This window comes from Arvicanthis niloticus, chromosome 9 (genome assembly GCF_011762505.2).
Source record: "Arvicanthis niloticus isolate mArvNil1 chromosome 9, mArvNil1.pat.X, whole genome shotgun sequence".
Classification (NCBI taxonomy): domain Eukaryota; kingdom Metazoa; phylum Chordata; class Mammalia; order Rodentia; family Muridae; genus Arvicanthis; species Arvicanthis niloticus.
The window spans coordinates 61573195-61595854 of NC_047666.1; the positions used below are offsets into that span (position 1 = coordinate 61573195).

At 37.3% G+C, this 22660-nt stretch overlaps 1 protein-coding gene across 1 annotated transcript in view; it reads right to left on the reverse strand.

Annotated features, from left to right (window-relative positions):
• Positions 1 to 22660, reverse strand: part of LOC117715363 (vomeronasal type-2 receptor 26-like) — a 38849-nt gene that overhangs the window by 11085 nt on the left and 5104 nt on the right. The window contains exons 3-4 of the mRNA XM_034512141.2: positions 20642 to 21451; positions 7603 to 7827 (exon numbers count right to left, since the gene is read on the reverse strand). Of these exons, the coding sequence (XP_034368032.1) occupies positions 7603 to 7827; positions 20642 to 21451 (1035 nt within the window). The remainder of the gene's footprint in view (positions 1 to 7602; positions 7828 to 20641; positions 21452 to 22660) is intronic.

Below are 22660 nucleotides of genomic sequence, written 5' to 3' on the forward strand. Positions count from 1 at the left end.
ACCTCTGAGGTCCTGGAATTCCATCTGGATGCAGTGAAGACACAGCATCAGAGGCTTATCAATTTACTCTTCCCCCCACTCCTCTTCTAATATCTCAACGCCCATAATCAGCTTGAAGAAGCTAATGAAGAGTCAGCATCCCTATTCCCTGGGCTTGGGGACTAAGGTGGTAAATGTTAGGCTGTCTTTCTAGGGAAAAGTAGTGGTTTTGTGGGAATAGAGAGGATTAGCTAGGATTTATTGCATATCCATAACCTTTTAGTAGAAATCTGTACAATTACTATCAAGATGAAGATATAAATTCTTAAATGGAACCAATTTATTTTGATTACAAATCTTAAGGTTTTCATTGGTACGAGCTTCTTATTGATATAAAAGTAAGATGCATATTGTTACTGTCATAGGCATTGTACCAGTATAACACATTTAGGAATACAAGGCTTAGACCCAGTCCTTCTTTAAATTGTTTAACTGATTTGAGATGGTTAGCCTGTGAGTTAAGGGACTATAGCAAATTCATGGCTTGGAGTTTATTGTTAGAGTGTTTTCTTTATTATTTTTTTTATTTAGAAATAGCTTTTTATTTAGAGTTTTTATTTAGAAATAGCTGAGTGGAGTTAACAGACAACAGTCAAGATTACCTTACATGGATAGTTGGTTTGCAAAACGTCAGAAGTCCACAGAATTGACGTGACAAACTTTTCTGTATTAATGTTCATTTTGATTAGAGACCTGTTTGCTCCTGACAGCTTCCTGTATTGAATTCTAAGAAGAAATTAAGCATCTTTGGAGTTACTCCAGTTGTGGTAAGACAGCCACTAGACAAGAATTGCTTCTTTCCATCTACAGACAAGTTACTGTCCAGAAAAGGACACACTTGCAGAATAGTCGACTGATTATATCTGCCTAGACAGAGTAATCAGCCCTTAAGAGTCCTGCAGCACTAAGGTCTGTCAGATGATCCTGGGCCAGAAGGCAGAAGAACAGATGCTCCAAGGTTCTGTAGTAGAGGGAGTGTCCAGGTGTTCAGAGGTGTCTATAAATTGGCTAAGTCTTAGAAGCTATGCTTTGTGCTTCCCACAGTTATAGTTAACTCGGTCATTCTGGATTTCTGATGGGGTTGAAAACTTATAGCCTCATAGACAATCCTGGCTATTTACCTTGAGAGAAAATATTTGAGTGGATGGTCTTCAGCTGACATTCATTCTAAAGCCAAGGAAAAAGCCAGGTTCAGAACTAAGTGTTTTAGTTAGGATAGATGACAGAGGTGCTGGTTAGTCAACAAAATGATGGACTGGGTATTAGGACTATCTTGTACCTCACTGGTACAAATTGGCATAATTATGCTCTAATTGTATTTTGAGAGAAAGGTTTTATTTTAACAGGAAGGATGATATGTAGGAGAGCTAAGGTGGGAGGAGTACTGAGAGGAAGAGAAGGAGTAAGGAGAGGAGGAGAAAAAGGAGAGGAGAAGCTAGGTGATGAGAGAGAGAAAGAGATGGGAGACAGGGAGGCAGGTGTTCACGTATCTCCCCCAGTCAAAGATAGCTGATATATCTAGGTTGGGTAGTGTGTTATACCTCTTATTGAGCATTAACAAACTTATAAAGCCTTTGATTAACGTTTTTTTAAAAATGTATAAGTGCAAAAAGGAAAAGGGGGCATGTGATAGGGGTTTTCTAAGGTGGGGGAATGGGAAAAGGGAATGGCATCTGAAGTGTAATTAAAATATCTAATAAAAAACGGAAAAAAAAGAATGTAAACAACAGAAACCAAAGTTACTTGGCATCACCAGAACCCAGTTCTCCCATCATAGCAAGTCCTGAACACCACATTACACCAGAAAAGTAGGACTCAGAATTAAAATCACTTCTCATGAGGATGATGGAGGACTTTAAAAAGGACATAAACAACACTCCCAAAGAATTTGAGGAGAACACAGGTAAACAGGTAGAAGCCCTTAAAGAAATGCAAGAAAACACAACCAAACAGGTGAAGGAATTAAACAAAACTGTCCGGGATCTAAAAATGGAAGTAGAAACAATACAGAAATCTCAAAGGGAGACTACCCTGGAGATAGAACACCTAGGAAAAATATCAGGAGTCATAGATGCAAGCATCACCAACAAAATACAAGAGATAGAAGACAAAATCTCATGTACAGAAGACACCATAGAAAATATAGACACAATGGTCAAAGAAAATGTGAAATGCAAAAAGATCCTAACACAAAACATCCAGAAAATCCAAGACACAATGAGAAGACCAAACCTAAGGATACTAGGTATATATGAGGGTGAAGACTCCCACCTTAAAGGGCCAGTAAATATCTTCAACAAAATTATAGAGGAAAACTTCCCTAACCTAAAGAAAGAGATGTCCTTAAATATAAAAGAAGCCTACAGAACCGCAAATAGACTAGACCAAAAAAGAAATACCTTCCATCACATAATAATCAAAACATGAAATAAACAAAACAAAGGGAATATACTAAAAAGCAGTTAGGAAAAAGACAAAGTAACATGTAAAGGCGGACCTATCGGAATTACACCAGACTTCTCACCAGAGACTATAAAAGCCAGAAGATCCTGGAATGATACTATATAGACCCTAAGAGAACACAAAAGCCAGCCCAGACTACTATACCCAGCAAAACTCTCAATAACTATTGATGGACAAACCAAGATATTTTATGACAAAACTAAATTTATACAATATCTTCCCACAAATCCAGCACTTCAAAGGATCATGGATGGAAAATTCTAACACAAGGAGGGAAACTTCAACCAAGAAAAAGCAAAAGAGTAATCTTCCAACAACCCCAAAAGAAGATGGTTACACAAACATAATTCCACCTCTAATAACAAAAATAACAGGAAGCAACAATAATTTTTCCTTAATATCTCTTAATATCAATTGACACAATTCTCCAATAAAAAGAGGTAGACTACAGACTGGATACATAAACAGGACCTAGAATTTTGCTGCATACAGGAAACGCACCTCTGTGACAAAGACAGACACTACCTCAGAGTAAAAGGTTGGAAAACAATCTTCCAAAAAATGGTCCCAAGAAACAACCTAGAGTACCCATTCTAATATCAAATAAAATTGATTTTCAACCAGAAGTAATAAAAAAAGATAAGGAAGGACACTACATACTCATTAAAGGAAAAATGTACCAAGAAGAACTCATAATTCTGAACATCTACGCCCCAAATGCAAGAACACCCACATACATAAAAGAAACTTTACTAAAGTTCAAAGCATACACTGCATCTCACACAATAATAGTGGGGGATTTTAACACCCTTCTCTCAGCAATGGACAGATCATGGAAACAAAAACTAAACCGAGACACAATGAAACTAACAGAAGTTATGAACCAAATGGATTTAACTGACATCTATAGAACATTTCATCCTAAAACAAAAGAATATACCTTTTTCTCAGCACCTCATGGTACCGTTTCCAAAATAGACCATATAATTGGTCACAAAACAGGGCTCAACAGATACAAAAAGGTTGAAATACTCCCTTGTACCCTATCAGACCACCATGGACTAATGCTGGTCTTTAATAATGAAAAAAACACTGGAAAGCCCACATACACATGAAAACTGAACAATGCTCTACTCAATGATGACTTGGTCAAGGAAGAAATAAAGAAAGAAATTAAAGACTTTTTAGAATTTAGTTAAAATGAGGATACATCATACCAAAACTTGTGGGATGCCATGAAAGCAGTACTAAGAGAAAAACTCATAGCTCTAAGTGCCTACAAAAAGAAACTGGAAAGAGCATACACTAACAACTTGACAGCACACCTGAAAGCATTAGAACAAAAAGAAGCAAATATACCCAAGAAGAGTAGACAGCAGGAAATAATCAAACTCAGGGCTGAAATCAACCAAGTAGAAAAAGAAAGAACTATACAAAATATCAACAAAACCAGGAGCTGTTTTTTTTTTTTTTTTTTTTTTTTGAGAAAATCAACAAGATAGATAAACCCTTAGCCAGACTAACCAAAGGGAACAGAAACAATATCCAAATTAATAAAATCAGAACTGAAAAGGGAGATATAACAACAGAAACAGAGGAAATTCAAAAAATCATCAGATCCTACTACAAAGGCCTATACTCAACAAAATTGGAAAATCTGGATGAAATTGACAAATTTCTAGACAGATACCAGGTACCAAAGTTAAACGAGGAGCAGATAAACCATCTAAACAGTCACATAACTCCTAAAGAAATAGAAGCAGTCATTAAAAATCTCCCCACCAAAAAAAGTCTGGGGCCAGATGGTTTTAGTGCAGAATTCTATCAGACCTTCCAAGAAGACCTAATACCAATTCTCTTAAAACTATTTCACAGAATAGAAACAGAAGGAACACTACCCAATTTGTTCTATGAAGCTACAATTACGCTCATACCTAAACCCCACAAAGATCCAACAAAGAAAGAGAACTACAGACCAATGTCTCTTATGAATATTGATGCAAAAATACTCAATAAAATTCTCGCAAACCGAATCCAACAACACATCAAAACATTCATTCATCATGATTACATAGGCTTTATCCCAGGAATGCAGGGATGGTTCAATATTCGAAAATGAATCCATGTAATCCACTATATAAATAAACTCAAAGAAAAAAAAACCACATGATCATCTCACTAGATGCTGAGAAAGCACTTGACAAAATTCAACATCTCTTCATGTTAAAAGTCTTGGAAAGATCAGGAATTCAAGGCCCATACCTAAACATAGTAAAAACAATATACAACAAGCCAGTAACCAACATCAAACTAAATGGAGAGAAACTCTAAGCAATCCCACTAAGATCAGGGACTAGACAAGGCTATCCACTCTCACCCTATCTCTTCATTATAGTACTAGAAGTCCTAGCCAGAGCAAATAGACAACAAAAGTAAGTCATAGAGATACAAATGAAAAAAGAAGTCAAAATTTCACTATATATATATATGTATATATATATATATATATATATATATATATATATATATATATATATACTTAGGAGACCCTAAAACTTCCACCAGAGAACTCCTAAACCTGATAAACAACTTCAGCAAGGTGGCCGGATATAAAATCCACTCAAACAAATCTGTAGCCTTCCTCTACTCAAAGATAAACAGGCTGAAAAAGAAATTAGGGGAATGACACCCTTCACAATAGTCACAAATAATATAAAATATCTTGGAGTGAATCTAACCAAGCAAGTGAAAGATCTGTATGACAAGAACTTCAAGCCTCAGAAGAAAGAAATCGAAGAAGATCTCAGAAGATGGAAAGATCTCCCACGCTCCTGGATTGGCAGGATTAACTTAGTAAAAATGGCCATCTTGCCAAAAGCAATCTACAAGTTAAATGCAATCCCCATCAAAATTCCAAATCAATTCTTCACAGAGATAGAAAGAGCAATATGCAAATTCATTTGGAATAACAAAAAACCCAAGATAGCGAGAACTATTCTCAAAAATAAAAGAACTTCTGGGGGAATCACAATCCCTGACCTCAAACTGAACTAAAGAGCAGTAATGATTAAAACCTGCATGGTATTGGTACAGAGACATGTAGGAAGATCAATGGAATAGAATTGAAGATACAGAAATGAACCCACACACCTATGGTCACTTGATTTTTGACAAAGGAGCTAAAACCATCCAATGGAAAAAGGACAGCATTTTCAACAAATGGTGTTGGTTCAACTGGAGGTCAGCATGTAGAAGAATGCAAATCAATCCATTCTTATCCCCTTGTACAAAGTTCAAGTCCAAGTGGATAAAAGACCTTCACTTAAAACCAGATACACTGAAACTAATAGAAGAGAAGGTGGGAAAGACCCTTGAATAATTAGGCACAGGAAAAAAGTTCCTGAACAGAACACCAATGGCCTATGCTCTAAGATCAAAAATTGACAAATGGGACCTCTTAAAATTGCAAAGCTTCTGTAAGGCAAAAGACACTGTCAATAAGACAAAACAGCAACCAACAGATTGGGAAAAGATCATTACCAATCCTACATCCAATAGAGGGCTAATATCCAATATATACAAAGAACTCAAGAAATTACATTCCAGACAACCAAATAACACTATTAAAAATGGGGTACAGAGCTAAACAAAGAATTCTCAACTGAGAAAATTTGAATGACCGAGAAGAACCTTAAGAAATGCTCAACATCCTTAGTCATCAGGGAAATGCAAATCAAAACAACCCTGAGATACCACCTCACACCAGTCAGAATGGCTAAGATCAAAAATTCAAGTGATGGTAGATGCTGGCGAGGATGTAGAGAAAGAGGAACACTCCTCCATTGTTGGTAGGAATGCAAGCTGGTACAACTACTCTGGAAATCAGTCTGGTGGTTCCTCAGAAAATTGGACATAGCATTACTTGAGGACCCAGCTATACCACTCCTGGGCATATACCCAGAAGGTGCTCCAACATATAACAAGGACATATGCTCCACTATGTTCATAGCAGCCTTATTTATAATAGCCAGAAGCTGGAAAGAACCCAGATGTCCTTCAACAGAGGAATGAATACAAAAAATGTGGTACATTTACACAACGGATTATTACTCAGCTATTAAAAATAATGAATTTGAGAAATTCTTAGATAAATGGATGGAACTAGAAATTATCATCCTGAGTGAGGTAACCCAATCACAAAAGAACACACATGGTATTTACTCACTGATAAATGGATGTTAGCCCAAAAGCTTGAAATAGCCAAGATTCAACTAACTGATTACATGGAGCTCATGAAGAAGGAAGAGCAAGTGTAGATGCCTTGGTCCTTCTTGGAAGGAGTGACAGAATGCTCAAGAGAGCAAACAAGGCCACAAAGTGTGGGACAGAAAGTCAAGGAGGGGCCATAGGGAGACTACTCTACCTTGATATTTGTTTCATGTGCAGTCACAAAAGATCGACATCGATATGGATGTCAGGAAGTGCAAGCTGACAGTAGCCTGATGCAGCTGTCTCCTCGAAGGTCTGCCAGAGTCTGACATATCCAGAGACAGATGCTCGCAGCTACCCATTGATCAGATCAAGGGTTCCCAATGAAGAAGTTAGAGGACTAAAGGAGCTGAAAGCATTGGTGGCCCCAAGAGGAGAGCAACAGTGCCAGCCAACCAGAGGTCCCCAGGGTCTAAACCACCAGCCTGGGAGCACAAAGAGAGGCACCCATGACTTTAGCTGTATACTTAGGGGAGGATGGCCTTGTCAGGCATGGGTGGGAGAGGAGATCCCTGGTCCCATGAAGGCTGAAAACCGAGCGGGAGGAATTTGAGGGTGGGGAGTGCAAGTGAGGGGTTGGTGAGTGCATACCCTTGTGGAGGCAGGACAGGGGACTGGATAGGGGATTCCTGGTTGGGGAGAAGAATTGGGTGAGGGGATAAAATCTGAAATGTATTTTTAATTAATTAATTAATTAATTTAAAAAAAACAAAAACAAAAAACAAAGTAAGGGCACTCTCAGCCTGATGGCACTCAGCAGTCCCCTTAACCCTGTTCTCTGAGGAAATCCACTCTGAACACAGCACACAGTCTGAATTTGAAGATATTCACCTGATTGAGGTGTTCACCCCAATTTATGAGTTTTTCATTTAGGGAAAGATGCTGAACACTGTGAGATTCAAAGACAAACTCGCCAACTTTCACTTGAGCATTGGTACCACTTGGCAGAGACTGGTAATTAAAGATGTCAAGCTTGGTTGCTGAACCTTCCTTGTTCACAGTGTTCCCCTCGTTAGAGCTTCTCCCAAGTTGGCCCTGTTGTAAGAATGGATGGAGCTGAAAGAAAAAACAATGTTCAAATTTTGCACTATAAGTCATTGAGAGTCAAGTTAACCTGGTTACTTTAACTGCCCTCACTTTCACTCACAGTATGTTCCTGTGGATATGATTTTTGTTCCATTAATAAAACATTTATTGTAAGGCTATTGGATGCCATATGTAGACATTAGCATAGTCATATGTTATTTATCAACACTATCACCACTATTCAAATTTGAAAACTGAACTTTCTCAGCCACTCAGTGATGAAAGGAATACTCTGGCCACCAGATTCTAATTTTTATGAAAAGTAAGTAAATTTTTATGAAAACTTTTAATAGGGTGTTTTAAACATTTGCAAAATACCTTTTTCAGAAAAATTATAATATTTTCACAACTACAAATTACTTGAGAATGTTCTAATAAATTAAAATTTTCAGATTTTAAAATATAAAAGTTGTAAATAAGGAAGAGAAAGGAGAACACATGTGGTATAGAAATGCAGAGGATCATGGGATGGACAGCGTCAAAGACAGATGGGATTCAAAGAGAATAGAGTGGACTAAGTTAACCAAACCTGAAAATATATAAAGAAGTCATACATATAGCTACATCTTTAAGCTATTTAGAAAGAAAAAAATAATCTAAAAAGAATTTGAACAGAGTTATTACAGTTTATTTTATATAAAATATCTCTGTGGCCATTAGGAAGCCACCAAAAGACCCCAAGTCTATGCAGGTTATGATCATTGCCCTGGGTTACACAGAAGAATCAGATAGGAAGACCCTATTGCTGAAGACACCACACACATTGAATTCAGGACCCAAAAGTGAAGCTAGAAATAAGGGGAAAACTTTCTTCCTGTTGTCTGTTCTGCTTGCCTGTCTGTCTGGCACATTTCACACTGGCAGAAGCTTTACTGCAAGCTGCTGTGGAAGAAAAGTCACCAGAGGCCTCTCCCAACTATGGACCTTAAATTCTATAATACCAACATCCCAGAAACTGTATGCACACTGGAAAACTACTGGAACAATGGTCATGGGAATAAACAACTGCTAACTGATTGCATTTGAGGACTTCTTTATAAAGGAGACTCATGCCTGTTTCTGTAAACCTATTCAATATCCATGTCTGGGGAGATCAGAAGTTCTATGACTGAGCCTACTTCTTTTGTTCAGCTAAGAAGACACATTATTGAATCGCCTCATGAATATTTACATACATAGAATCCTGTTATTGTCAGATTATATCAGAGAATCTTCTCTTTGCCAGGAATATCAGCGCTTGAGGAAACAATGATCACTGAGTGCTCATATTGAAAGGAGACAGCCATGAGACTATACCCAAAGCACAGGAGACATTGTGAAAGAGGGGATGGAGAGAATGCAAGAGCAAGAAGCTGGGGAGAAGGTCCAGGAAATGCTGTCTTCTAGATGTGACATCGTCATGAGCTTATGGCACTTAAGTTTGCCTCTATAGGGACCAGCACAAGACTGAGCCAATAAAAATGTTAAACTACAGAGGAGGGAGGGGGCTTATGGGGTCCATCCCCTCACATGAGCAATGTTAGAAACTAAAGGATTCTGAAGGAAAGGAAGTCATTGTGGTCAGAAATACCATCATTTTTGTATTCCCTTCTGCCTCATTGGATAGCTGAAGACTCGTACGCACATGGAAGGCCCTGTGGGTCATAAATCTAGTCAGTCATTAAAAAAAAAAAAGACATGACTATAGGATAGGGACATGGTGGGAGAATGGAGGATCTGTGAAGATGGAGAGAGCTAAGGGACTGAGGGAAATAAGCGTGAGCAGAAGTTATTATGTACTGGTATGCTTATATGTAACTGTCAAAGTATACATTATTTTAATAGGTCATATAGGATAGATATAAAAATGACTACATCTAACCTGATCATTTAAATTTTAAAAAAGCAAAAACACAATTCTCTGAAATGAAATAAGTGAAAAATATCCTTTCCTTAAAAGGGAGGATGATTTACTTTTTGAGGTTGAATCAACAAAATTGTCCTCTTAAAGTGAAGGGAAAATGAATATGATCTGAGATTTAAAATAAACAAGAGTAAAAAATGTTGAGACCTAGGCTGGCCCACTTTGGGCGGCCAAAATATGTTGCGACCCGAGCAAAATGTTGAGGCCCGGGCTGCCCCGAGTTTGGCGGCCACTGTATCCTGGCCCAAGCTGCTGCTCTGGTCTGCGGGTCGGAGTTCAGCAAGAGAGAGTGAGGATGAACTCGAAGAATGGAGACTAGACAGAGTGTGTTTCAATCCCGTTTATTCTTCAGTCTCTCTTCTTTTCTCCAAGTCCCAAGTCCTAAATTCCTAGTCCCTAGTTCCTAGTCCCTAGTGCCTCCAAGTTCCAAGTTACTTCTTCCAAGTTCTCTTCCAAGTGCCTGCTACCTAATGCCTAATTCCTACTCCAAGTTGTACTCCAAGTTGTACTCTCTGAAGTGTCTCTTTCTCTCTTCTGTGTCTCCCTAATGTCTGATGTGTCTGATTCTCTGTTCTGTTCTGTCTCTGCCTTTTATATGTCTCACTTCTAAGCCATGCCTTTTGGTCACACCTTTAATCATGCCCTTAGGTCTTGTCTCTAAATATGATCTCTACACTTCTAAGTCACTCTTAAGTTACACACCTTTAATCTCACACACCTTTAATCTCACACACCCAAGGTATCTAAACCAAGATTATTGGAGTGTGCTCAGCTGTTGTAGGCTATTGTAATCCAAGTGTCATGTCAGGGTATATGGCTCAAGATGGCTGCAAAGCTGATAGCTGCTTTCTGCTAAAAGTGGGCCCCCAACAAAAATTTTGTTCATGTTCCATTCTTGTGGCAATGCTAAAGAAAACATTTACAGAAAATGAAAATTGTATAAGCAAGTAAATGAAACTGACATAGAGACAAGAATAGCAATGAAGCAGAATACCATAGTAAAATTGGGCATTGTATTTTCTTTATTTTTCTAGTAGAGTAAAATCTGCTCAAAACCACAAAATAAATACAATACTATGTGACTATGTCTTTAGATAAATGAAACACTTTACAGCATTGTTACAACAAATAGAAAAGAGGAAACACAAGGGTTTGAGAATCTGCCAGCATTGCTGACAAACAATATTTTGAACTATGTCTTGAACATATTTGAAAACTACCAAAAAATTTTAAGTATAGCTGATATTCTATGACAAAAAGTAGAATAGGAATATTCAGTTAAATCGAAAGAAGTCAGATTAAGATGTCAAAAAAGAAGTCAACTGTCCCCAAAGAGAAAATTCTCACATTATATTCATTATTATAAAGATCAATAATCAACTTAAGATGAGCTCACTAAATGCATGAATTTATAACAGAAACAAATTAGAATAAATCACTATACTCAGCCAGACCAATAAAAAGCTGCTAAGACATGACTGTGTGCTAGTTAACACAAAATGCACAGGGAATGTCATTGTCCCTGACACAAAATATCAAGGAAATATAAGACACTGGGAAAGAACAAATTTAATAGAAATAAAAATAGGGATAATAGGAATAGAACACAGAGAAAATACCAGCTCAAAGACCCATTTTTAATACCATCAAAAAATACAATTCTCCTCACTCCCCCCCAAAAATCATATAAAGGTAAAAGAAGTATACAGAAAACCAAATAGATTGGATTAGAAAATAATCTCACTTTGCTCTATAATAATCAGAACACTAAAAATATAAAACAAAGAAAGAATAATAAATGCTTCAATGGAAAAAAACAAGTAATGTATAAAGGTAGATGTATTTAAATTGCTCAACCTTCTCAGTGGAAATACTAAAAGATAGAAAGGTCTGGGAAATTGGTCTGCAGACTCTAAGATACCATGGATGCCCAGATCACTATAACCAACAAAACTTTCAATCACTATTTATGGAGAAACAAGATATTCCATGATAAAGTCAAATTTAAATATCTATCCACAAATCCAGCACAACAGATGGTCCTAAAAATGAATACTCTAACCCTGGGAGGCAAAGTATTCCCTTGAAAACACAGGAAATACATAATATCACAGTAGCAAATCCAAATATGGTTGTAAACACACACACACACATACCACCACTCTACCACTTGATTTTAAAAAAAAAAGTTATTGATATCTCTCAGTATCAATGGATTCGATTCCACAATAAAAAGACACAGTAACAGAATGGATAGGAAAACAGGATCCAACCTTCCAAAGCATATATGAAACAAATCTCGACATCAAAAATAGTTGTTACATCAGAGTAAAGGGTTGGGGAAAGAGTTTCTAAGAAAATGAACCTAAAAATCAAGGTAGTATAGATATTCTAATATCTCAGAAAACAGACTTCAAATGAAAATTAATCAAAAGAAATAGGAAAGAACATTCATACTCATCAAAGGACAAATCCACTAAGATGATGTCTCAGTTCTTAACATCTATGCCACAAACATCTATAGAGAAGTCTGTTAAAGAAACAACTAAATCTAAAATCACACATCAATCTCACACATTGGTAGTGGGAGACTATAATACCCTACTGTCACCAATGGATGATTGATCTACACAAAAACACAGTAAATACTGGAGGTAAGAGATGTTACAAACAAGTTGGACATTACACCAGTAAGATAGCAGAAAGAGATCAAAAAGTATAAATAAGAAAATAAAAACTCAATATATCACTACTTACAGATTATATGATAGTATACATAAGCGAACCCCAAAATTCTACCAGGGAACTTGTATCACTGATGAACATTGTCAGCAATGTGCCTGGATACAAGATTAAGTAAAAAAAAAATTAGTAGCTTTCCTATATACAAATGACAAATAGAGAAAAAATTAGAGAAACAGCACTCTTCACAATAACCACAACTGTATAAACTATTTTTGTGTAGCCAAATCAAGGAAGAAAAATGAGTAGGAAAAGAAGTTTAAGTCTATGGATAAAAAAAAGAAGATATCAAAAGATGAAAATATCTCTCATGCTCATGGATCAGTAGAATTAACATAATAAACAATAAACAAAATAACTTCCAGAAGTACCACTATCTCTAATTTTAAAGTGTACCATGGTGCTATAGTAATAAAAACCACAAAATATTCACATAAAAAAGACATGTTAAAAAATGAAATTGAAATAAAGACCCAGACTTAAATCCACACAGCTCTGAACACAATATTTTTTATAAAGAAGCCAGAAATATACAGTAGAAAAAAGATAGCATCTTAAAAAATGAAGCTGGTCTAAATGGAGGTCTCCATGTTGAATATTAATAGATCCATAATAGCCCTGTGCAAAACTCAAGGCCAAATGACAATCACATTAAAACAGATTTGAGGGAACACTGAACTTGATGGAAGAAAACGTAGAAAATAGCCTTGAAAATATTTATAACTGCCTATATTACGAATGCTAATTACATTCCCCCCAAAAAGACTGTTTACATGAGAATATGTACATGCAAACAGCTTCTGAGAACCTGTCCCCAACTGGTTCTGATTGGTAAATAAAGATGCTGAGAGCCCATGTCTGAGCAGGGCAGACGGACTTGAGATTTTAGGATTCCTGGGTAGGGATAGAGAGGGAAAAGAAGGAGAAAGAGATCCACCATTACAGGAGAGGTAGAGAAGAAGAGATGCCTTGACTGAGAAGTTTCAGGAGGAAGACACAGCAGCCATGTAGGAGTCAAAGAGAATGCAGCCCAAGAGGGCTGCCCAACTGGGTCCACAGCAGCCAAGGTAAATACAAAATGTAATAAAGGAAAACTCAGGATAATCAGAAGGAGGTTAGGAGGTGGCACAACCATTGAGCTGTTTAAGGCATATTAAAATATAAAGGCTGAGTATGTATCTTTCATTTGAGAACCCAGAGCTTTGGGAAAGGTAGAATGGAATGTGCTGTCAAAATTTATTTTTTTTTTTATTATACATATACTGGCACAGGAGACAACTTTCAAAACAGAACACTGGTAAGTCATGAATAAATGGGACCTCATGACACCAAAAAGCTTCTTCAAGGCAAAGAACATCTTCAATAGATTAAAATGGCAGTCAACAGAATGGAATTTTTTTTTTTTTACCAATCTAAAGCTGACAGAGAGCTAATACCCAATATATATATATATATATATATATATATATATATATATATATATATATATATATATATTTGAGAAGACACTAGGTATCAACAAACCACCAGTTCAATTTTGAAAATAAGGTTTGGAGTTAAACAGAGAGTTCTCAATAAAAGAATCTCAAAGGGGTGAAAAACATTTTAAAATAATATTCAATATCCTTATCCATTAGGGAAATGCAAATCAAAACTACTTTGAGCTTTCATCTTATACATGTCAGAATGACTAATATAAACAGTAGAAGTGGCAGTGCATGATGGCAAGGATGTGGAGCAAGGGAACACTCTTGCATTGATGATGGGAGTGTAACATGGTACAACCACTGTAAAAATCAATAAGATGGCTCATCAGAAAACTGAAAATCAATCTACCTCAAGACCCACCTATAAAACTCTTGAGCATGTACCCAAAGAATACTACATCTTACAACAAGGACACTTGTTCAATTAGTTCATAGTGGCTTTATTTAAAATAGTAATGAAGAATATGAAACCTGAACTGGTCATCTTCTGTAACCAGGCAAGGCTTCCAGTGATGCATCTGGGATGCCAACCCATTCACAAAATCTTGGACTCACAATCTGTCTTGACTGAAAGATGTGCTGGGGCAATGGGGCTCTAAATCTGTGGGAGTGACCAAGCAATGACTGGTCTAATTTGGGGCTCAAGCCATGAGAGGCAACCCATGAAAGACAATGCATGTAAGGCTTGGAACATGAAGCTGGGTGGCTCAGAGACCTAAGGTAGAAACAAATAGAATAGAACACAACAACTGGAACAAGTCAAAGATCAAATTCCTAAGGATATTCTGCTAAAGTCATAAAGCAGTGCCTAGTCCAGTGTTCATTAGAAAGATTTCATCTTGCAACCGAGGTGAGCCTGTATAGCCTAGATGTTTTCAAATTCATGATCCTTCTCCTTCAGCCTCCCATAGGCTGGAAAACAGTCATGGATGATATTGTTTAGCCTGATTAAAGCTATGTGTTCTTTTAGGATCTGTTAATCAAAACAAAACAAGCTATTGGCCTCAAATGTACCTGAAATTCCTTAAAATATGCCATATTTATACTTGTACAAGTTTCCTGTATTGTGTATTATAATTACATCACAAAACATTAAGAGCAGTAATAAAAAGATGTGATGATTAAATAACATAAATATTATTGTTTGAATGTGCCTAAACTAGCAAACCATTTTTCAACATCATTCACATACTGTTTTCTGAAAGAAATGTTAGGTCAAAGATCCTTCTAGTTTCTGTCTGTGCCTGGAGCTGATCCTATGCCACATTGCTGCATACACAAATATCTCTGGGAGAGAGTTCATCTCCCAGGTGTGCAGGCACATCTGTGAGCACAGGTAACACCAACATTTCTGTTCAAATTTCTGGCCCAACAAGGACAAGCCCAGAGTCATCAAGACACAGGAAACAAGGAACACTCAGGGACAGGATTCTTCAACTTTCCATCCATGCCTCAGATCTAACCCTGTACCATAGCTCTCCATATCCAAATTTATCCAAGAAAGAATTGGTCACCCAGGAGTACTGACACACAGGCTTGCAGGAAAAATAGGACACAAACAAAGATAGCAAGGCTAACTAACACAAGAGATATCCAGATGGCGACAAGCAAGGGAAAGGACACAAGCAACAGAAACCAAGGCTACTTAGCATAATAAGAACCCAGTACTCCTCCCATGACAGCAAGTCCTGGATACCCCAACACAATAGAAAACCAAGAATCTTTTTTTATTGGATATTTTATTTACATTTCAGATGCCATCCCCTTTCCGCAATTCCCCTCCCTAGAAAACCCCTATCCCATGCCCTCTTTTCCTTTTTGCTTTTATACAATTTTTTAAAAATGATAATAAGTTTGATATTGCCAAAAATCTACCAAGAAGAACTCTCAATTCTGAACATCTATGCTCCAAATGCAAGGGCACCTACATTCAAAAAAAAAAAAAACCTTTACTGAAGCTTAAAGCACACATTACGCTTCAGACACTGAATACTGGGAGACCTCTACACCCCACTCTCAGTAATGGACAGATCATGGTAACAGAAACTAAACAGAGACACAGTAAAACTAACAGACGTAGTAAACAAAATGGATTTAACAGATATCTATAGAACATTTCATCCTAAAACAGATGAATATACCTTCATCTCAGCGCCTCATGGTACAGCCTCCAAAATGAACCATATAATCAGTCACAAAACAGGTCTCAACAGATATAAGAAGAATAAAATAATCCAATACATCCTATCAGATCACCGCAGGCTAAGGCTGATCTTTAGTAACAACAAAAACAACAGAAAGCCCGCATAAACATGGAAGCTGAACAACACCCTACTCAATGATAATTTGGTCTAGTAAGAGATTAAAAAAAGAAATTAAAGTCTTTTGAGAATTTGATGAAAATGAAGGCATACATACCCAAACTTATGATACACAATGCAAGCAATGCTAAGAGGAAAACTCAGAGCTCTCACTGCCTCTAAAAAGAAACTGGAGAGAGCATACACTAGCAGCTTAACACCACACCTGAAAGCTCTAGAAACAACAACAAAAAAAGAAGCCAATACAACCAAGAGAGGTATACAGCAGGAAATAAAACTCAGGGTTGAAATCAACCAAGTAGAAACAAAAAGAACTATACAAAGAATCAACAAAACCTCAAAGGAGAGGTCTCATGACACATTCAGAGGCAGATGCTCACAGCTAACCACTGATCTGATCAAGGTTTCCCAATGGAGAAGTGAGAGAGAAGACTGAATAAGCTGAAAGGGTTTGTGGCCTAATGAGGAAATCAACAATACCAACCAACCAGAGCTCCCCAGGGTCTAAACCACCAGCCTGGGAGCACATAAGGAGGGACTCCATCTGTACGTGTAGGGGAGGATGGCCTTGTCGGGCATAGGTGGGAGAGGAGATCCTTGGTCCCATGAAGGCTGAACACAGAATGGGGAGGGGGGGAATTCAAGGATGGGGAGGTAGGAGTGGGGGAGTAGGTGGGGGCATATCCTCATAGAAGCACGAGGAGGGGGGATGAATAGGAGGTTTCTGGGTGGTGGGTGTAAGGATTAAATTTGAAATGTAAATATAATATCCAATAAAAAAAAAGAATCAACAAAACCAAAAGATGGTTCTTTGAGAAAATAAACAAGATAGATAAACCCTTAGGGAGACTGACCAGAGGGCACAAAAACAGTATACAAAATAACAAAATCAGAAATGAAAAGGGAGATATAAGAACAGAAACTGAGGGAAGTCAAAAGAATCATTAGATCCTACTACAAAAGACTACACTCAACGAAACTGGAAATTCTGGATAAAATGAACAGTTTTTTAGACAGACACCAAGTACCAAAGTTAAATCAGGATCAGATAAACCATCTAAACAGTCCCCAAATCCCTAAAGAAAGAGAAGCAGTTATTAAAAGTCTCCCAAACTAAAAAAAAAAAAAAAAAAAAAAAAAAAAAACCCAGGACCAGAGAGGTTTATTTAGTGCAGAATTCTATCAGACCTTCAAAGAAGACCTAATAACCTATACTCTTCAAACTATTTCACAAAACAGAAACAGAAGGAACACTACCCAATTTGTTCTATGAAGCCAAAGTTACACTGGTACCAAAACCACACAAAGAGCCGACAAAGAAAGAGAAGAACTTCAGACCAATTTTCCTTATGAATATTGATACAAAAATACTCAATAAAATTCTCACAAACCGAATCCTACAAAAACTCAAAATGATCATTCAACACGATCAAGTAGGCTTCATCCCAAGGATTCAGGGATGGTTCAATATATAAAAATCAATCAATGTAATCTACTACATAAACAAACTAAAAGAAAAAAATGACCATCTCATTAAATGCTGAGAAATCATTTGATGAAATTCAACACCTCTTCATGGTAAAAGTCTTGGGAAGATCAGGAATTCAAGGCCCATATCTAAACAGTAAAAGCAATACACAGCACTCTAGTAGCCAATATCAAACTAAATGGAGAGAGACTTTAAGCAATCCCACTAAAGTCAAGGACTAGACAAAGCTGCCCACACTCTCCCTACCTATTCAATATAGTACTGGAAGTCCTAGCCAGAGCAATTAGAAAACAAAAGAAGTTGAAAGGTATACAAACTACGAAGAAAGAAGTCAAAATATCACTGTTTGCAGATGATATGTTAGTATACTTAAGGGACCCCAAAACTTTCACCAGGGAACTCCTCAACCTGATCAACAATTTTAGCAAAGTGGCCAGATAAAAAATTAACTCAAACAAATCAGTAGCCTTCCTATATTCAAAAGATAAATGGGCAGAGAACAAAATGGAAATGATACCCTTCGCAATGGTCACAAACAATATAAAATATTTTGGTGTGACTCTAACCAAACAAGTGAAAGATCTGTAAAACAAAAACTTGAAGTCTTTGAAGAAAGTAATTGAAGACCTCAAAAGATTGAAAGATCACCAATGCTCATATATTGGCAGGATTATTATAGCAAAATTGGCTATCTTGCTGAAAGCAATCTACAAATTCAATGCAATACTCATTAAAATTCCAGCTCTATTCTTCATAGAGTTAGAAAGAGTAATTCTCAAATTCATTTGGAATAACAACAACAACAAAAAAAAAAACCCAGGAAAGCAAAAACTATTCTCAACAATAAAGGAACTGCTGGGGGAATCACCATCCAAAGCTGTACTAAAGAGCAATAGTGATGAAGACTGCATGGTACTGGTACAGTGACAGGCAGGTGGATCAATGGTATAACACTGAAGATCTAGAAAATGAACCTACCATCACTTGACCTTTGACAAAGGAGCTAAAACCATGCAGTGGAAAAAAAATAGCAGTTTTCAACAAATAGTGCTGGTTCAACTGGTGGTCAATGTATAGAAGAATGCAAAATGATCCATTCTTAACTTTCTGTACAAAGTTGAAGTGCAAGTGGATCAAGGACCTACACATAAAACTAGATACACTGAAACTAATAAAAGAGAAAGTGAGAAAAAGCCTGGAACACATGGGCACAGGGGAAATTTTTCTGAGCAGAACAGCAATGCCTTTTGGAGTAAAAACAACAATAGACATTAAGACTTCATAAAAATTACAAAGCTTCTGTAAGCTAAAGGACACCATCAATAAGACAAAGTGGCAACCAACAGATTGAGAAAAGAGCTTTACCAATTCAACATCCAATACCAGGCTAATACCCAATATATGCAAATAACTCAAGAAGTTAGACTCCAGACAACCAAATATCCCTATTTAAAAATGGGGTAGAGAGCTAAACAGAGAATTGTCAACTGAGGAAACTTGATGGCTAAAAAGCACATAAAGAACTGTTCAACATCCTTAGTCATCAGGGATATGATCAAATCAAAACTACCCTGAGATTCCACATGACACCACTCAGAATTGCTAAGATCAAAAACTCAGGTGATAGGAGATATTGGCAAGGATGTGGAGAAAAAGGAATACTCCTCAAATGTTGGGATTGCAAGCTGGAAGAAATACTCTGGAAATCTGTCTGAAAGTGCCTCAGAAACGTAGAGATAGTGCTACCTGAGGACACAGCTATACCACTCCTGGGCATATACCCAGAAGATGCTCCAACATGTAATAAGGACACATGCTCCACTATGTTCAGAGCAGCCTCATTTATAATTGACAGAATCTAGAAACAGCACAGATATCTCTCAACATCGGAATGGATACAGAAAATGTGATACATTTATGCAATGAAGTGCTACTCAGCTATTAAAAACAGTGACTATGAAATTCACAGGCAAATGGATGAAACTTGAAAATATCATCCTCAGTGGTAACCCAGTCACTAAAAGAACACACATGGTATGTACTCATTGATAAGTGGATATTAGCCCAAAAGTTTGAAATATCAAGATAAAATTCACAGACCATATGAAGGTCAAGGAGAAGGAAAACCAAATTGGGGATACTTTCTTGTTTCTTAAAGGGGAACAAAATACTCACAGGAGGAATAATAAACATAAGGTGTAGAGCAGGGACAGGAAAAAGGCCATCCAAAGACTGCCCCACCTGGGGATCCATCACATATACAATCCCCAAACCTGGATGCTATTGTGGATGTGTCAACCTGCCAGACGTCCCAGAGCTCCTGAGGACTGGACCATCAACCAAAGAGTGTACATAGGGGGACACATGACTCTGGTCCCATATGTGGCAGAAGAAGGCCTTATTGGACATTAGTGAGAAGAGTGGCCCCTAGACAAGAGGGGGCTTGATACCACAGTGGAGAGGAATGCCAGGGCAGAAGCCTGGAGTGGGCAGGTTGGTGGTGGAGAGTCAGGGGGAGGGGTGATGGGATAGGGAGTTCTAGAGTAGGGACCTGGAAAAAGGCTAACATTTGAAATGTAAATAAAGAAATTATCCAATAAAAGGAAAAAACACAAATATTAGCTCAACTTTAAACAATACAATGTGTATTTTTCTAACTCTATATCTTTATGCTATTTTATGCTACTGAAATAAACATGAATTCTTTGAGGAAAGAGTAGCATAAAGAAACATGCTGCATAAGAAATATTTCTCTAACACTATGATAGACCATGAATCAAAATGTAGAAATTACAAGCCAGTGCCCAACACTCTAGGAAAATATAAGAACAGCTACTGCTACCTTCCATGGGAGAGGAGCCCAGGGTACACCTTTATCAAGTGAGCCTCCTTCCACTCTGAGTGACAGCTCCTCATGCAGTGCCTGGGCAATGGCATACACAGCAGCATGGACTTTGTAGCTCGAGGGTGAGGTGTTCATATCCCAAACATGCAGAGGTCGTGTGCTCAGACTGCCATTTTGCTCACATTGGATTAGTTCCCTGACATTGTACTGATAGGAACGTGGACATTCAAATATGATAGACCACACATCCTGCATAAAGATATCATGAGGGTATTTTCTAGGTTGAACACTTCCAAGAAAATCCTTGAATCCCAGAATTTCATCCATGTGAACTGAAAATGATAATCCTGCACTAAAGTATGTATAAATTAGATCTTGTTCAAAGGGTAATGCAGTGATATACCAATCAGAGGTTGCAATCCACACATTATCAAAAGTACTATACAAAGTGAGGATAGGGAAAAACGTTTGAAAAGCATGTGTGACACCAAATGCAAGCATCACACGTGGCAATGGGACTCTTTTCATAAAAGATTGCCAGGATGCTGGGTCCTCAGAAGTATATACTTCACCCTTTTCTGCAAATGCAACACAAAGTCCATGGTTGGTCATCTCCTTTGTGATGTCCCTAATGAAGACTTCTCCCCTCATATCATCTGGAACCAAAAGACCAACCCAGAGCCAAGAGAAATATAGCAGCAGTTGAATAATTCCCTGATACAGAGCTGTGGTGTGCACAGGAAACTGGTAAGGAGACTGTAGCTGGACTCTGGTCCCAAGACTCTGGTCAAAAGGTGCATAGCTGATCTAAACAGAAAGAAAGTTACTACTCAAGTCAAGACAATTAGATTTATCGTCATGTGATTTGCTTTACCTTTTCTGTTTACTCACTCTAGGAAAACTTAAACAGTTAAATAACTTTACTAAGAAATACCAATTTGTTACCTATGTCACTTACTACTCACAGTGTACATGAAATGTATCTTAATCATTGTACTTTTATAGAATATATCAAAAAGGAACACAGAGTGTCTATCTCCTGATCTCAGTTAAGGTAACACCAGTCAAACATGAGCGTTTGCAAATCTGTCACTTCCCATACCAAAACATTCACCTTCCTAAAGATGAAAGTGGGGAAACATTAACAAAAAAAAGGCCCTGACACTTGAAGCCACAAATCCATCACTAATTAATCAATAAACAAAACTCTAAGAAACATTGTAAAATCCACTAGTGAAGTCTATATTTGGCTAGAAGTCCCTATGTATTTGTCTTTCTGTAATGCTTATTCCATAGTCAACTAAAATAAACTTGCTTAGGTTAGAAGGCTGACTATCTACCACAATGCTTGTTTTAAAGTCTCTCTTTTAACAGGAACCTCTGGTCACTCCCATCACATTGCTATCCTTTTTAACAGAAAATTTGAGTTGAGTTGTCTACAATGTCATTCCTATGTACTTTTGGGCATCTCCTCTGGGATGGGGGAGGGGGGATAGACTAGATCATTAATTACCTAATCTGCTATATCCAATGGCAAATTACCAAATTCACTTCACTTAATCTAATATTTGCATGAAACAATCCTTTTCCTTAAAATGTGCTCTTTAATGAATTCCAGGATTCTTTCTTTAGTCAAGGAACGTATTTCCAAGGTTTGGCCAACACTATCAGTCTGCCTTACTGAATCTTCTATCTATCTCTACACTGGTGGTATCAGAATATCCTTGTGTCCCATGGCTCAGATTGGAAGTTGATCCCCTTTCCACACATAGTCCCTAAATAAAAAATAATCTCCTAAAATCAGATGCGCACTAGGTCATGCCCTGTTGCACAGTTCATACCCTGGGTTTATGCACTGTTTTCTCCCCAGGCATCTGAGTTTAAATCTTTAGTGAACATTTCACTTATTGGATCCAAAATAATGATAATTGAATATAGACACTCAATAGATGTAAATTGATTGGGAGAGAGGGGTGGATGAATAGAAGAAAAAAATAGGAAGCAAAAAATCATGAA